At 44.6% G+C, this 17,711-nt stretch overlaps 1 protein-coding gene across 1 annotated transcript; it reads right to left on the reverse strand.

The window, feature by feature from the left end:
- Window positions 1-1,511: 1,511 nt before the first annotated feature.
- Window positions 1,512-17,136, reverse strand: LOC126456584 (potassium/sodium hyperpolarization-activated cyclic nucleotide-gated channel 2-like). Its single transcript, XM_050092329.1, has 2 exons — window positions 16,862-17,136; window positions 1,512-1,881 (listed from the first exon to the last, which is right to left on the reverse strand). The coding sequence occupies exons 1-2, from the start codon at window positions 17,134-17,136 to the stop codon at window positions 1,512-1,514; spliced, it is 645 nt and encodes a 214-aa protein (XP_049948286.1).
- Window positions 17,137-17,711: the final 575 nt, after the last annotated feature.

A 17,711-nucleotide genomic window follows, 5' to 3' on the forward strand; every position in this document is an offset into this window, starting at 1 on the left:
GTCAAATATCGTCAAAAGCGATGAAACGTGGGCTCATAACTTCGAGCCGGAAACGAAACGGCTCTCCATGGAGTGGCGTCACACCCTCAGCCGCGAAAGTCATAGCAACGATCTTCTGGTACTCTGAAGGGGATGTTCTGCTTGATGTCCTCCCTCATGGGGCAACGACCAACTCGGAAGTGTATTGTGCTACCCTCCGAAAATTGAATAAAGGATGTCAGCGTATTAGTAGCCACAATAACGCAAACGAACTCATCTATCCTACAGCCCGGACAACGCAACTTCCGAGTTCCACATGCTTGGCGTGCAGTGTAACGACGTAAGTTTTGTATAAATAATTTTCTTTTGACATATGACCATGTGCAGACTTCGTCACCAACGTCATTTACAAAACACTTCAAAATTATTTAAACTCTTTTTAAAGTTGTTTCTGAATGGTTCTTGAACGAAACTGTAATTAAAACATCATCCTTTAAGTCGTATGCGTCGAATACGTCACTCAGTCCAATTGGTTTGCGCAAACTTTTTTCAATTTAGATATCGTTTGTTTCTTCCCAGAAATTATACTAATGCAAGTTATCTGCTTTAATAAATATTAAAACCGCATTGAATAAACATTCAAGACTCAAACTCGCGATGAACGTTGTCAAAAATTAATAATCTTGTCAAATAAATCAGTAATACTTCTTCCTTAACATAATTCTTCAAAAATAAATTCTCGGAACACGTATTTAAACTTGTGTAGTATACACTAGTTTATTATCTTCATGTATACTACATATAGACGTGAACATGAGCCTTCACAAGATAGGACTGAACATTTACAACATGATTAAAGTTTCTATGACGTCATTGTTGTAGAAACATTTCAAATTTTTATTTTTTCAGTTTTTAGAAGCACGACGCAACAACTCGGTTTCAGGATCTTCTGTTGCTCTTTGGCTGTCGACCCGCGACGTATAGTGGTCAGCAATTTTCTCTCTGGTCCCGGCAGTGAAGATGCTGTCTCCGTTCGTTGCGCCGCCCTCTCCGTACACGAAACATAAAAATAAATACAAAACTTTAGATAATTCACAACCATTACGAATATTACAAAATACATAGACAAAACACTGAATTAAACTTATATTCACCTGCAAACTGGGCTGACACTGGTCGATGGGTGACGCTTCAATTTCGCGTCCCACTACAGGCGCAATGAAGGAATGCACACTATTGGTATCAGTACGTGGACGATTTATTGATGTAACAAGACACTGGCTCCAAAGTCGACCGGTAGAGTGACCACGGGGTCACACAGGGCAACCGAATGAGATGGTGTCAAGTGGTCGCAATCATCGTGTTGAAAAATAGGGTCCTGTAGTGAAAAGATTGGGAAAATATTGTGTATTGGATTTCTAAATGAACCCACCCTACTTTAAGAAGAAAGAAAATGTGTTGCAGTATTTATTGAAAGCCGCCCCTCCCCCCCCCCCCCCCCCCCATAGCTTTAAACAACTTCGACCGCGCGTCTAGGATAATTTAGAGTGAGCTGAAAGCCAGTGGACACACAATGGAGGCCCACAGCACGTGGGCGCTGCTGGCTGCGCTTTGTGCCGCCCCGCCCTGACCACCGCGTCCTGTGACGGCGGGCCAGCTACGGTCTCGGCGCCCACCCCTGCGCCGCACAGGCTGCGTCGCCCATTGTCCAGACGTGTCGCACCGCGCCGCCCCCCAGACGTCACGGCCGGCAAGCAATTAGGGCCGCGCTGAGCTGTCTGCCGGCGCTTTCCGCTCGCCATGGTCGACGCGGCGCTGCCACAAAGGGCGGCGGGGGCGTTGGAGGAGGCGGGGGCGGCGCCTCCCACGTCGGCTGTTTGGCGCGTGCGAGTCGCACCTCGACTAAGTGGACGGCGCCTCCCGCCAGTTGCATTACGCTCTGCGTTTCCGGGAACTCTGCGTTCATGGAAGTCCTCGGTGGCGCGTCGGGGCGTTCGCGGAAGTTAGACGAATCCCAATTTTTAGGAATTTGTATACACTCCTTTATAGACAAAGAACACAAGCTGTTTTGGACGCAAGGCTACTCTGCCGCCTACCACAGAAGCTACAGCTTTAGACACTTCCGTCTACGCACTAACCTGCCGACAGTCATCCAGAGACCTAACGATTTCAAGTGAGAATTTTTCTGTAGTTCAGCTGCTCTTCTGGCTTATTGCTGTGCGGTGTCGGAACCACATCGGGTGTGTGACGAACGAAGGGTAGCTCATTTTATACTACTGCAAAATAACGAAGATAGTGCCACGGACGTGATACGTGAATTGGGTTGGCTATCGTTAAAACAAAGGCGTTTTTCATTTCCTAGTAGAGCACAGTGCCGTCTGAAATCAGAAGGTGGAATGTACACTCCTGGAAATTGAAATAAGAACACCGTGAATTCATTGTCCCAGGAAGGGGAAACTTTATTGACACATTCCTGGGGTCAGATACATCACATGATCACACCGACAGAACCACAGGCATATAGACACAGGCAACAGAGCATGCACAATGTCGGCACTAGTACAGTGTATATCCACCTTTCGCAGCAATGCAGGCTGCTATTCTCCCATGGAGACGATCGTAGAGATGCTGGATGTAGTCCTGTGGAACGGCTTGCCATGCCATTTCCACCTGGCGCCTCAGTTGGACCAGCGTTCGTGCTGGACGTGCAGACCGCGTGAGACGACGCTTCATCCAGTCCCAAACATGCTCAATGGGGGACAGATCCGGAGATCTTGCTGGCCAGGGTAGTTGACTTACACCTTCTAGAGCACGTTGGGTGGCACGGGATACATGCGGACGTGCATTGTCCTGTTGGAACAGCAAGTTCCCTAGCCGGTCTAGGAATGGTAGAACGATGGGTTCGATGACGGTTTGGATGTACCGTGCACTATTCAGTGTCCCCTCGACGATCACCAGTGGTGTACGGCCAGTGTAGGAGATCGCTCCCCACACCATGATGCCGGGTGTTGGCCCTGTGTGCGTCGGTCGTATGCAGTCCTGATTGTGGCGCTCACCTGCTTGGCGCCAAACACGCATACGACCATCATTGGCACCAAGGCAGAAGCGACTCTCATCGCTGAAGACGACACGTCTCCATTCGTCCCTCCATTCACGCCTGTCGCGACACCACTGGAGGCGGGCTGCACGATGTTGGGGCGTGAGCGGAAGACGGCCTAACGGTGTGCGGGACCGTAGCCCAGCTTCATGGAGACGGTTGCGAATGGTCCTCGCCGATACCCCAGGAGCAACAGTGTCCCTAATTTGCTGGGAAGTGGCGGTGCGGTCCCCTACGGCACTGCGTAGGATCCTACGGTCTTGGCGTGCATCCGTGCGTCGCTGCGGTCCGGTCCCAGGTCGACGGACACGTGCACCTTTCGCCGACCACTGGCGACAACATCGATGTACTGTGGAGACCTCACGCCCCACGTGTTGAGCAATTCGGCGGTACGTCCACCCGGCCTCCCGCATGCCCACTATACGCCCTCGCTCAACGTCCGTCAACTGCACATATGGTTCACGTCCACGCTGTCGCGGCATGCTACCAGTGTTAAAGACTGCGATGGAGCTCCGTATGCCACGGCAAACTGGCTGACACTGACGGCGGCGGTGCACAAATGCTGCGCAGCTAGCGCCATTCGACGGCCAACACCGCGGTTCCTGGTGTGTCCGCTGTGCCGTGCGTGTGATCATTGCTTGTACAGCCCTCTTGCAGTGTCTGGAGCAAGTATGGTGGGTCTGACACACCGGTGTCAATGTGTTCTTTTTTCCATTTCCAGTAGTGTATTTCAGGAAATGTAACCAGAATGTGGGAATATATCATATTGATCAGTTAACAATTATTCGCGAACTTGTACACTATCCTTTTCGCATATGAATTATTAAGAAAAACAGGCACACAGTGCTACGCTGTTGGATATACCAGAGTGCTGATACTCGAAGAGTGTCTGCTGACAATGTGCAAATAACGCCATACAGTTTATGGAGAGTGTAGCTTCTCTTTATCAGATCTTCGTGTCAAATGATTCTTAAATGAAACTGTCCTGTCCGATATTACGCCAAGGGTTTTTCGAACTTCTCATGAAATTTCAATCACCAAATTTCTCCTCAGATTGCGAAAATATTCTATTGGCACCCACCTACGTACAGAGAAATGATTATCATCATAAAATAAGAGAAATCAGAGCTGACACGGAAATACATAACTTCTTGTTTTTACAGCGTGCCGTTGATTGTGGACCGGTAGAGAAATGGTTTCAAGGCGGTTCGATGAACCCTCTGTCAGGCACTTAAATGTGAATTGCAGAGTACTCAAGTAGATGTAAACGTAGTTCTAGATGTACAGGGATTAGGTGGTCCCTCCTTTCAACTGATGACAAGCAATATTCTTAGGTATGTCATTGATGACAAAATATTGTTAATTCTCCAACTTTCACTAAAAATTCGTGATGTCAAAACATGCATGCAAAACACCTTGGCGTCACGTTGTGCAGGACAGTATCATTTAAGGATCACTTGCCACGAACATCTCATAAGTTAAAAAGCGGAAATAACGTTCTCCGTAAACTCTGTGACACTATTTGCAGATCATCACCAGACACTCTTCGAGTAGCAGCACTTGGATTGGTATACCCAACAGTAGAGCACTGTGCGCCTTTCTTTCTTCATAATTCATATGTGAAAAAGATCGTGTGCAACTTCACGAATCCATGCTCACTGTTAATTGGTCAATACGGTAGGTTCCCGCCGGCCGCTGTAGCCGAGCGGTTCTAGGCGCTTCCGTTTGGAACCGCGCTGCTGCTACGGTCTCAAGTTCGAATCATGCCTCGGGCATGGATGTGTGTAATGTCCTTAGGTTAGTTAGGTATAAGTAGTTCTAAGTCTAGGGGACTGATGACCTCGGATGTTAGTGCTTAGAGCCATTTGAACCATTTGGTAAGTTCCTACAAACTGGTTACCCATCTTGAAACACACTCTACCTTCTGAAATCAGACGGCAGTGTACTCTACTAGGTGAGTACCAGAAGACTGTTGGTAACCTCGACCATCCAGTATTGAACGGTGTAATCCCTGTGAATAAAAAAAAGGTTAAAATAAAGATATTCCATGCTCACCACAGCCAGTATTCTTACTCAAAATTAATTCAGTGCCATGAATGAATAGCAGCGTTGTTGGAAACAAAAACTATCCCCCACAATGCCAGTAACTGCCATGCAACAAGGAGAAACGCCCTGTATTCGAGCAGCCTTTGATGACTTAGACTGCCTTGAATCAATCCGCACGGGCTATGGAAGATATGCAGACAGTCTCCACGAATGGGGTAAATCTTCATCATCATTATCATCTTGTGAGTGCGGTGAGCAGCGACAGGCAGTTGCTCTCGTGTATCATCAGTTGTGCCTACAAATGCCCTTTCCACGACTTCAGGCTGTGGCGGGTGATGTGACGAACTATATACAAAGAGCCTTGATATCTGCCTATGGTTATCGCCACTTGTAGTAAAATTATGATGAACTGCAGCTTGAGATGAATGAGCGACAATTAAGTTAATGCAGATGAGTAGAAGAAACTGTTTTAATCTGCCAGGAAGTTTCATATCCTATAATGCTCGAATACAGGCAGTCATGCTGATTAAATATATAGGTGTGACGTTGCAAAGCGGCATGAAATGAGATGAAAATTTAAGGTCGGATGTAGGGGCAGCGCTTCAGTTAATTGGGAGCCTTACAGGAAAATGTTGCTCATCTACGAGGGGTATTCAGTAAGAAATGAAACATTTTTTTTGTGCAAGAAGGTTGGATTTATTCAGCATTCCAATACGCCACATTATTCTCCACTCTTTTTGTCACAAAACTGTATTTTTCAACATATTATCGTTTCAGTAAGACGGACTTACGCCAGTTACTGTGAGGGACTGTATTGCGCGCGTGGTACCACCCTACTGGACGACGTAGGAGCCCACGTCTTGCTACATCAGTAATCACCCCACAATCCACGCACTGCTTCCCGCGGAGTGCATCATTCGTTGGGCCAAACAGTTGGAAATCGGAAGGAGCGAGATTGAATGAAGTTTTGTGGGCTCCTCTCGGGTGGACACTTCTGTGTGAAGCACGGCGTTGTCATGGACAAGGAGGAGTTTGTTTACATTTTTTGTGACGACGAACGCGGTGAAGTTGTTTCTTCAACTTCCTGACAATACAGCAATACACTTCAGAGTTAATCGTTGCACCATGAAGGAGGACATCGAACAAAATAATCTCGAAAGCTTGCCAGAGGATCGTCACCATAACTTTACCGGCTGCAGCACCCGTCAACGGTCCTGGACAAGGATTGTGACACCCATGGTCCGCTACGGTACCTGTCGACGATGAGGGGGACCTGTGGATAGGCACTCCATTGATTGCCCTTTTGTTTCCTGTTGAGAGTGATAAACTCATGTTTCATCGCCTGTGACTGATGTTCGGCAAAATATTGTCACGATCAGCGTCGTAATGTGCAAGCAGTTCCATACAGATAGCTCTTTGTTGCTTTTTATGGTCTTTTGGTAAGCGGCGAGGTATACAGCGGGCATACGCTTTTGAATACAACTGGTGGATAAATACGTCAGCACTAATAACAGAAACATCTATTTGTGCAGCGCGGTGTTTCAGTGTGATCCGTCGCTCACGCCGAGTGAGAATGGTTCGTGCTTCAGAAGTTACATCTGTGTGCGGTTGGCCGGCACGCTGCAGATCGGATAGGATTGCTTGACTTTGCAGCGATGATCACAGATACATCGGCCAACGACTCACGGTGCTTTTGTTCACTGCCAGGTCTTCGTAGACACTCTGCACGGACCTGTGAACATCTGCGACTCTCTGGTTTTCCCTCAAAAGAAACTCAAAAGACAGTTCTGTGCTTGGAAAGCATCGCCGTTTGTTAACCACTTTGCTCTTGTTTATACTGATTACTCTCGATATCAGTATACTTCAACGGCTTACTTTTTATCGCTACGCATATTTCATGTGTTCCCAAAACCGTTCAATTTTCACAGCGGAAGCAACAGAAATTCGAGAAGCTCTCAAATTTAGCCGCCACTGAGGACCCAAAAACTGTTGATACTATCAGATTCTAAATGTATATTACAATCAACTGAAATCCCAAAGTGCTGCACTGAAATTGATACGAGAAGCACTGCTAAATAAATGGAGAAGTACTAGAAGATGGTATTGGTCCAGCACATGTAAGTCCAGATGGCGATGGAGAGCAGTATTTCTGGCGCTGTAAAGATGTCGGTGGACTACCCTCCCATTTTAAGTTTCGGACACATAAACTGACCATGAGACAAAGCGCTCAGCGTCGGAAGCTTACAATCTGCCACAAAGGTTGTAATTATACTTCATCCTCTTACACATACTCCTCCTACGATGACTATGTTCAACCCTGTTTGGTACGCGTTTGTACCAACGTATTTATAAGCACTTTGAACACCGAAATTTTCGAAACCAGGTGGAGCTTATAATCACTGGTTGGATCACGGAGTACTATTGAGTAAGGATACAGTACCATTATATCTAATGATAATTTTACGGGATATGAACGCAATATCAGTTTATCGCTGACGGAAACAACTCCTTTCATAAAGCACAGCGTACACTGAGTCCAAATCTACATCTACATCTACATCTATACTCCGCGAGCCACCTTACGGTGTGTGGCGGAGGGTACTTATTGTACCACTATCTGATCCCCCCTTCCCTGTTCCATTCACGAATTGTGCGTGGAAAGAACGACTGCTTGTAAGTCTCCGTATTTGCTCTAATTTCTCGGATCTTTTCGTTGTGATCATTACGCGAGATATATGTGGGCGGTAGTAATATGTTGCCCATCTCTTCCCGGAATGTGCTCTCTCGTAATTTCGATAATAAACCTCTCCGTATTGCGTAACGCCTTTCTTGAAGTGTCCGCCACTGGAGCTTGTTCAGCATCTCCGTAACGCTCTCGCGCTGACTAAATGTCCCCATGACGAATCGCGCTGCTTTTCGCTGGATCATGTCTATCTCTTCTATTAATCCAAGCTGGTAAGGGTCCCATACTGATGAGCAATACTCAAGAATCGGACGAACAAGCGTTTTGTAAGCTACTTCTTTCGTCGATGAGTCACATTTTCTTAGAATTCTTCCTATGAATCTCAACCTGGCGCCTGCTTTTCCCACTATTTGTTTTATGTGATCATTCCACTTCAGATCGCTCCGGATAGTAACTCCTAAGTATTTTACGGTCGTTACCGCTTCCAATGATTTACCACCTATGGCATAATCGTACTGGAATGGATTTCTGCCCCTATGTATGCGCATTATATTACATTTATCTACGTTTAGGGAAAGCTGCCAGCTGTCGCACCATGCATTAATCCTCTGCAGGTCCTCCTGGAGTACGTACGAGTCTTCTGATGTTGCTACTTTCTTGTAGACAACCGTGTCATCTGCAAATAGCCTCACGGAGCTACCGATGTTGTCAACTAAGTCATTTATGTATATTGTAAACAATAAAGGTCCTATCACGCTTCCCTGCGGTACTCCCGAAATTACCTCTACATCTGCAGATTTTGAACCGTTAAGAATGACATGTTGTGTTCTTTCTTCTAGGAAGTCCTGAATCCAATCACAAACCTGGTCCGATATTCCGTAAGCTCGTATTTTTTTCACTAAACGTAAGTGCGGAACCGTATCAAATGCCTTCCTGAAGTCCAGGAATACGGCATCAATCTGCTCGCCAGTGTCTACGGCACTGTGAATTTCTTGGGCAAATAGGGCGAGCTGAGTTTCACATGATCTCTGTTTGCGGAATCCATGTTGGTTATGATGAAGGAGATTTGTATTATCTAAGAACGTCATAATACGAGAACACAAAACATGTTCCATTATTCTACAACAGATTGACGAAAGCGAAATAGGCCTATAATTATTCGCATCTGATTTATGACCCTTCTTGAAAATGGGAACGACCTGCGCTTTCTTCCAGTCGCTAGGTACTTTACGTTCTTCCAGCGATCTACGATAAATTGCTGATAGAAAGGGGGCAAGTTCTTTAGCATAATCACTGTAGAATCTTAAGGGTATCTCGTCTGGTCCGGATGCTTTTCCGCTACTAAGTGATAGCAGTTGTTTTTCAATTCCGATATCGTTTATTTCAATATTTTCCATTTTGGCGTCCGTGCGACGGCTGAAGTCAGGGACCGTGTTACGATTTTCCGCAGTGAAACAGTTTCGGAACACTGAATTCAGTATTTCTGCCTTTCTTCGGTCGTCCTCTGTTTCGGTTCCATCGTGGTCAACGAGTGACTGAATAGAGGATTTAGATCCGCTTACCGATTTTACATATGACCAAAACTTTTTAGGGTTCTTGTTTAGATTGTTTGCCAATGTTTTATGTTCGAATTCGTTGAATGCTTCTCTCATTGCTCTCTTTACGCTCTTTTTCGCTTCGTTCAGCTTTTCCTTATCAGCTATGATTCGACTACTCTTAAACCTATGATGAAGCTTTCTTTGTTTCCGTAGTACCTTTCGTACATGATTGTTATACCACGGTGGATCTTTCCCCTCGCTTTGGACCTTAGTCGGTACGAACTTATCTAAGGCGTACTGGACGATGTTTCAGAATTTTTTCCATTTTTGTTCCACATCCTCTTCCTCAGAAATGAACGTTTGATGGTGGTCACTCAGATATTCTGCGATTTGTGCCCTATCACTCTTGTTAAGCAAATATATTTTCCTTCCTTTCTTGGCATTTCTTATTACACTTGTAGTCATTGATGCAACCACTGACTTATGATCACTGATACCCTCTTCTACATTCACGGAGTCGAAAAGTTCCGGTCTATTTGTTGCTATGAGGTCTAAAACGTTAGCTTCACGAGTTGGTTCTCTAACTATCTGCTCGAAGTAATTCTCGGACAAGGCAGTCAGGATAATGTCACAAGAGTCTCTGTCCCTGGCTCCAGTTCTGATTGTGTGACTATCCCATTCTATACCTGGTAGATTGAAGTCTCCCCCTATTACAATAGTATGATCACGAAACTTCTTCACGACATTCTGCAGGTTCTCTCTGAGGCGCTCAACTACTACGATTGCTGATGCAGGTGGTCTATAGAAGCATCCGACTATCATATCTGACCCACCTTTGATACTTAACTTAACCCAGATTATTTCACTTTCGCATTCGCTAATAACTTCACTGGATATTATTGAATTCTTTACTGCTATAAATACTCCTCCACCATTGGCGTTTATCCTTCCTTCCTTCTTGTGTTTTTGAGATTTCTTGATTAGTGAAGCTGTGTTGGCGTTTCTTCTTGTCACCGGACATTTCATTATTACTGCATCTGAGAAGGACAAAATGGAATGTAACAACTCCGTAGCAGTCAAATCCGATTGCCAGCCCCATTAGGTACACGGTCACATTAATTAATATTTATTTGGGCTGCTATTCAGATCCCGGTCGAGCGGGATACATAAATCGGAGGTGTTACAAAGCGATGTTGAAAAGGTATCGAGCCATGTAGTTCACCATCATTGCCGGACAGGGAGCCACAAATCCCGTCTCCAGTGAATCGTAGTAAAGGACAATCTTTGTTCGAGGAGCGGGTACTAAACATAATGAACAGATTTCAAATAGGTCGGCCGCAGTATGACCGTGTGGTTAATAAAAAACGACAGATAATCTAGGGAGGACAAGGTACATTTGTTGCAAAAACTGATGTTTGCGCGTTTCAAGGGTGCTCGATACAATTCGCATTATGTGCATGATAGCGATTTATACATTATGGAGATAAAATTGCGAGTGACGTAGGTTACAGTGTTTTCAAGGGAAGCAGTGGATGGTCGTCTAACTTCAAATATTGCTACAGAACTGGCGGAAGTAAGGTAACAAAACTTCATACAAATCGTCAATTTGACGATACACAGCAAACTGCGGAATCGGTCCGAGAATTTGTAGAAGAGATAAATAAACTTATACCATCATTCAGTAAGGAATTTGTTTTCAACTCCGACCGATTTTAACAGGAAATGTATATGAAAAGAACCCAGGTAATGAGAGGTGCCAAGAGAGTTGAATCGCCGGCCGCGGTGGTCTCCCGGTTCTAGGCGCGTAGTCCGGAACCGTGCGACTGCTACGGTCGCAGGTTCGAATCCTGCCTCGGACATTGATGTGTGTGATGTCCTTAGGTTGGTTAGGTTTAAGTAGTTCTAAGTTCTAGGGGACTGATGACCACAGCTGTTAAGTCCCATAGCGCTCAGAGCCATTTGAACCAGAGTTGAATCAGTACCTTGAGGCATTCATATACAAATATGCCGTCTGTTAATCTGGAAGGTAAACTGGCTGAAAAGTTATTTATTGTGCTGCAGGAATTTGAGGGTGCTCGGCCCCTTGCGATATTTTCTTGTGTGCGTGATCTCGTAAGGGAGGTAGGGAGTGCTTACGTCACATCAAGCAAGAACGGGAAAATGGGCGTAATTGAACAACTGTGGCATGAACACTGCTTTTGGCCAATACCTGGTCAAAATAACTTGCTTTTGCTGCTTATAAAAATCATGCTCCTTTCTGAAAAGTGTATGACGTGCAATTGATACCACGTGGTACCAGTGGACAATTTCCGCTTCTGGATGCTTGCTTTTTCCATTTCTATAAAACGTATTACTGTACGGTCTGCAGTTAAGCCTCAATGGGTAGCCAGTTTCACGATAAGCTCCACGGCAAAGTGTTCAGTATTAGCTTGCATGCCATGAAATTCCACCAGTTCTCATCACCCAGTTACACCAATTTAAGCTCCAATTTAACGTCCTGCATCGATTGTAACTACCACGTAGTTCGCCTTCGATCGTGGTGGTGCAGACCTTTGTGATCACTGGGGTGGGCCATTTTTCATTCGGTGTTCATGGCGCAATTTAGTTTGTTTGCTTTGCACGTTTCTTGCATGACGACGATGTATGTTTTGTGAAGTATATTATATGGAAGGCTGATTTCTGCACCTTCCGGATACTCATTTTCTTTCACCTGCCTGATGCACATGGTGAGTGATTAGCAGCAAATATTTTGCTGGCGTAATCGTTAGCACAGCACTTTCAACTGAGATTTAATAAAGACTGAACTTGCGACCTCGTACTCAAGGGGTTCCTTGTAAATCAGAGCAGAGAATGAACCTAACAACATACGAGGGGCGTTCAGAAAGTAAGCTCCGATCGGTCGCGAAATGGAAACGACTATGAAAATCCGATAAAGCTTTGCACAGATGTGTTCGGTAGTGTCTCTAGTATAACCCCAGTTAGCATCACGTCGCTCTTCTCATTTCTGAGCTCGCAGTGAGTGCGTAAAGATGTCTAGAAAATAGTGTCTGCCGCCAAGTACGAGGGCCTGGTGAGAAATTTCGCCTGAAGCTATGCAGCTAACATTACATAACTGTCGTGCTGTTTCTTCTTCAAGACAATTCTCAGCCGCATTCTGCAGGGGCAATGAAGATGCTCCTGCATCGTTTTCAAATGGAAATGTGAGATTACCCACAATACAGTCCGCAATTGTCTCCCCCTGAGTTTCATCTCTGGTCACATGAACCGCTGTCTTTGAAGACAACATTTTGACACAGACAACGAGGTGTAGGCCAGCGTGGAGAATTGGCGGAAAGCACTGGCGGCTGCCTTCTATGATGAGGCTATTGAAAAGTTGGTACAACACTATGACAAAAGTCTAAGTCAGAACGGCGACTACGTAGAGAAGTAGCTGAAAGGTGTAGCTAATTGTTACATTTCTGATGTTCACTGTGGTTTCAATTTGGCAATCAATCGGAGCTTACTTTCTGAACAGGCCTCGTATATTTGCAAGTGGAGTATCTTAATCACAATTAAGAAGCACTTTCTTACCGTGAGGCACAATAAACTTTTACTGATATATGATTTTAACAAATTTACAATCATAAACGCAACCTAGAAATACTGAAACAGGTAATCAAATGGCGGCTGAATGCCTAGACATTTAAGCCTGCTACGGCAATTTCACGGAAGCTTTACTCATCCTGTAGTCAGCGGATAGCATGGAGCACCTAGGGCCCATTCGCAATGAAGAGTGAGATCCTGCTCACCGACTTTAGTTGACTGGCTCCCCGTAGCACTCAGTTGCTCGATTTTGAAATGAATCAACAGGTGCTGCCACCTTCCCCCCTCCCTGTCCTACCCCGCCCCCCGCCACCCCCCAGTCACCTAGATATCAAGCCACCGCCCCTTTGCAAAACAATGGCCTATTATACAATGTTCGTATAATATATATGCATCTCTTTCCTAGTAGTCTTTTTTAACTGTTTTGGAAAGTTTTTATTGCCTCTGATTAATTTAGGACTCGCTGTTTCGAGCCATACACTCCTTATTATTTCCATGATCATTCAAGGTCTCCTTCCTCTCGAATATGAGTGACAGGGTTGTCCGGAAGGGGAAGGCGGCAGCGAATGACGCCCGTTCAAGTGCTACTACCACTCTCGCGCTCAGTGATCTGTAAGAACTTAAACATTTATGTAGATAGGTCATACACATGTTTTGACGGATGGAATTGCGATTATCAAAATATATTAACAAATGGCAGTAACATTTAAGTGCACTGACTTAGAAGCTTGAAGTTTTTACACCGCTGAAGGACTGTAGACCTTGGTATTTGACGTAAATCTCAGTTTGATTCATCTACGCGTTCCTGATCAAAAGGAGCATCTTAACAGACAGTCAAACAGACTGACAACAAAGTGATATGAGGCTTCCATTTCTACCGATTCAGGTACGGAACCATAAAAGCACCTCATTGTTGGTTTTTGCGGGCTTTATATCTCAGATATAAAACAATGAAGCGTCAATAAACATTGTACGAAAGTTTGTGGTTGCAGTGGTGTCTTCGTGTCCTACATTCACATTCGCCGCTTGGTCAAAGGACTATACCCCTACCGATACACTGAGCAACATCTGATCACTTCTGTCATTTGTTTTCATCGCCGTGAATGTTTCCTCTTTCACTTACATTTCAATAGACTTGATGCTGTAAAATGTGAGAGTGCGGAACCGTATCAAATGCCTTCCTGAAGTCCAGGAATACGGCATCAATCTGCTCGCCAGTGTCTACGGCACTGTGAATTTCTTGGGCAAATAGGGCGAGCTGAGTTTCACATGATCTCTGTTTGCGGAATCCATGTTGGTTATGATGAAGGAGATTTGTATTATCTAAGAACGTCATAATACGAGAACACAAAACATGTTCCATTATTCTACAACAGATTGACGAAAGCGAAATAGGCCTATAATTATTCGCATCTGATTTATGACCCTTCTTGAAAATGGGAACGACCTGCGCTTTCTTCCAGTCGCTAGGTACTTTACGTTCTTCCAGCGATCTACGATAAATTGCTGATAGAAAGGGGGCAAGTTCTTTAGCATAATCACTGTAGAATCTTAAGGGTATCTCGTCTGGTCCGGATGCTTTTCCGCTACTAAGTGATAGCAGTTGTTTTTCAATTCCGATATCGTTTATTTCAATATTTTCCATTTTGGCGTCCGTGCGACGGCTGAAGTCAGGGACCGTGTTACGATTTTCCGCAGTGAAACAGTTTCGGAACACTGAATTCAGTATTTCTGCCTTTCTTCGGTCGTCCTCTGTCTTCGGTCGTCACTTCTGTGCAAGTTACAACCTGAATAGGACGTAAGAATAACTTCTCTTTATTTTAATAATTTTTGAGTATTTTGTGGCACACGGTAAAAGGTAGGATGTATTTTAATATATGTGAAAACAGAAACTGTTTTATTTCTTAACAAAATGTGTTTGATTTAAAATCTTGTTTAACCACTCAACGTATCCACTGTCCCACCGCAAAAGTCACGGAGTGGACCATTCCAATTACGTTTCACATGAACTGGGGAAATGAGTTAGCTTCTCCCATACTACTGTAACAAGTTTAGTTCCCTAATTATTAGCGTTGTGCCACCTGTTCCTCCTTCTGCCACATGGTACAAAATATAATAGCTTTTCCCTCATTTTGTACATGGTGTGGTACAAAACCTAAAGGTCTGTAATTACAAACATGAAAACGTGTATTTAATAATAGATGAAAATCTAAACTGGACTGAACACTGGGCTGCAAGCTGCAAGAAGGTATCAACATCTCTCCATGTCGTACAAAAATGTAAAAAAGCGCTTCCCTCTCCACCAAAAAAAAAAAAAAAAAAAAAAAAAAGAAATAAATTTGTGCGCTTATACTTCCAATCACTGATCTCAGCTATTGTATTCTACAAGACCTTTTTGAGGAAAGATCACGTCAGACGGAACTAATTGTAAATGCCTGTGCTCGTTATATCTTTTATCGACAATTTGATAGTATTTCATAATCGTGTGCACAGCTATCTTTAATGCGTGCGGAAAAGCGCAGAATTTCCCATACCCGCCGTCCTGTCAACGGTCTTATCAATGAACACTGTTCCTCATTTCTCTCCTCTAAATTAAGGCTCTTATATGAACAACATGGCAAGAACACCCGCTTCCATCGGAGGAAAGTCCTGACCTACTTTATAGTTCGGTAGCTTCCTCAGAGTCCTTCTCAATACTTGGCATATGACACTGGAATAGTCTCCCATACTATTTTAGAGAACTATATAACATCTCCAGGTGCAGATGACAATTACAGATGTATCTACTAACAACAATTGAAAGAAAAACAGCCCTCGGTCACTATTTTTAACGAATTAACCGGGTTTCAACACTGCTAGGAGTGTCTTCCCCAGAATTTAAATCAAAGAATGGTCTATATTCTATAACATGGTCACCATTCTTTGACTGCTAGGAGTGTCTTCCTCAGAATTCAAATCAAAGAATGGTCTATATTCTATAACATGGTCACCATTCTTTGATTTAAATTCTGAGGAAGACACTCCTAGCAGTGTTGAAACCATGTTAATTCGTTAATAATAGTGACGGGGGGCTGTTTTTCAATCAATTGTAACTATTCACGGTCTCTGAACGTGCAGCTATGTACAAAATTATGTGTATCTACTAAAGCAAGAATAAGAATATTATTATCCCTTTACGCGCTCTTTACCCTGTATATCTCCCATTACAACATGATCTTCCTCATATCCCAGGATTCTTAGTCGTTGCAGTTTCCTTAAATTTCTCCAGAACTCGCTATACCAGAATAGATCTATTTTCTGCAACTAAAATTGTTCTTATATTTGCCGCTATCACTATTTTTATTCCTGTAATTTTTTTTTAATTTTCTGTATGCCGAGTTAACCTTTTCGGCAATCATTTATTTTTCGCTTTCTTCATCCTAAATATGAATGACAAGTTTTCTGAATCGGGATGCAGTGTGTTAATCACTGCACTCCACAGCGGAAGTTTCAGTTTGTACACGCTGAGTTAAGGTTAAAATTATGTATTAACGTTGAAGACAATTGTGTTATTTATTAACAAAGTTGTTATTGTTTACCATTAATGAAGATTATTTGTAGCTCCCGCAGTTAAAATGGTACCAAAGGTGCCTGACACAGCCTGAGACGGTGTGTAATTCTTCGTACCACTGAAGGCTAGCCTCGGGGCGAATGAAGAACTTCGCGATCAGAGCGTCCGCACTTACACGTTTAAGCGCAGAAATTTCCGTTTAAGTACACAAGGGGACCTCGGTTACACAAAGGAAAGTTCCAACTGCCTCCGAGAATCCGCCGGACGCCCGGCGCCGCACCTTCCCCTTAGAAACTCTTTTGCCGCCGTTGAAGGCATGCCTCCTCTTCCCTTCCCTACCCCTGTCAACTAACTTCCCTGGCGGTAATCAGCGCTAACTCAATTACCGCGGATAGGAGGGGGAGGGGAGGGGGTGCGGCCCGGGGCGGCCACAGCGGAGGCGCGGTGGCGGCGGCGGCGGCGGCGGCAGCGCCGGCTGGCGGCGAACGATGGAGTTAGGCGTCGCTGCAGCTATTGACGCCGCCTCGCGCAACATTCCGAGGGGCGTCGGGCGCCGATCGCGCGTCGCCGCCGCCGCCGTTCTTAACGAGGCCGCGACCCGCCCAACTTCCGGCGGGACCCGATCATCACTCTCCCAAATTTGCACGACCTCGCTGGCCATTTAGAAAACTTTAGGCGCCGAGGAGACAACGGACACATTAGTGAGCGTGAAATATCTGCGTCGTCCCGGAGGGTAATTTATAAGAGGGTTATTGTGCCTTCCTGCTGCGGGGAAGGGGAGGGGGGTTGGGGGAAGGGAGACTGTTCTCGCGGAAGGGCCTGTGATTTACTCCCGTGGCTTATTGGACGCATAGATGGAACCGGCAATAAATAATCTAATTAAGTGTTGAGTGAACCTGATATGGGGACCAGTAGGTGCACAGTTTACAAAGACCGTGTTTGTTTACAAATACTAGAACGTTACAAGCAAACTAAAAAAAAAATAATAATAATAAAGGAAAATTATAATATCGCACCCAAAATTTTTCCACGTTCGGTGGACCTGTCGTCAAGATAAAAATTGATTCTAACCTGAAGTATGACTACATATCGCATATGAAAGGATACAGTCACAACACTTGCAGTTTCTTGCATTAATTCCTCAATTCCTACTTAGAGGTATTCTGCTAAAGTAATAATTGGGATAGTTTCTAAATATTCAAACAACTATGCAGAGTATAGTTTCCTGCCTCACCA

This window comes from Schistocerca serialis, chromosome 2 (genome assembly GCF_023864345.2).
Source record: "Schistocerca serialis cubense isolate TAMUIC-IGC-003099 chromosome 2, iqSchSeri2.2, whole genome shotgun sequence".
NCBI classification, from domain to species: Eukaryota; Metazoa; Arthropoda; class Insecta; order Orthoptera; family Acrididae; genus Schistocerca; species Schistocerca serialis.

Bases quoted from the DNA above. Each gene is read 5' to 3' on its own strand.
- LOC126456584 (XM_050092329.1), bottom strand. From the start codon at position 17,136: ATGGCCAGCGAGGTCGTGCAAATTTGGGAGAGTGATGATCGGGTCCCG. The intron at 1,882-16,861 runs GTAATTGAGTTA...CCGTCCACTTAG, and splicing joins CCCTCCCCCTCCTATCCGCG to TCGAGGTGCGACTCGCACGC.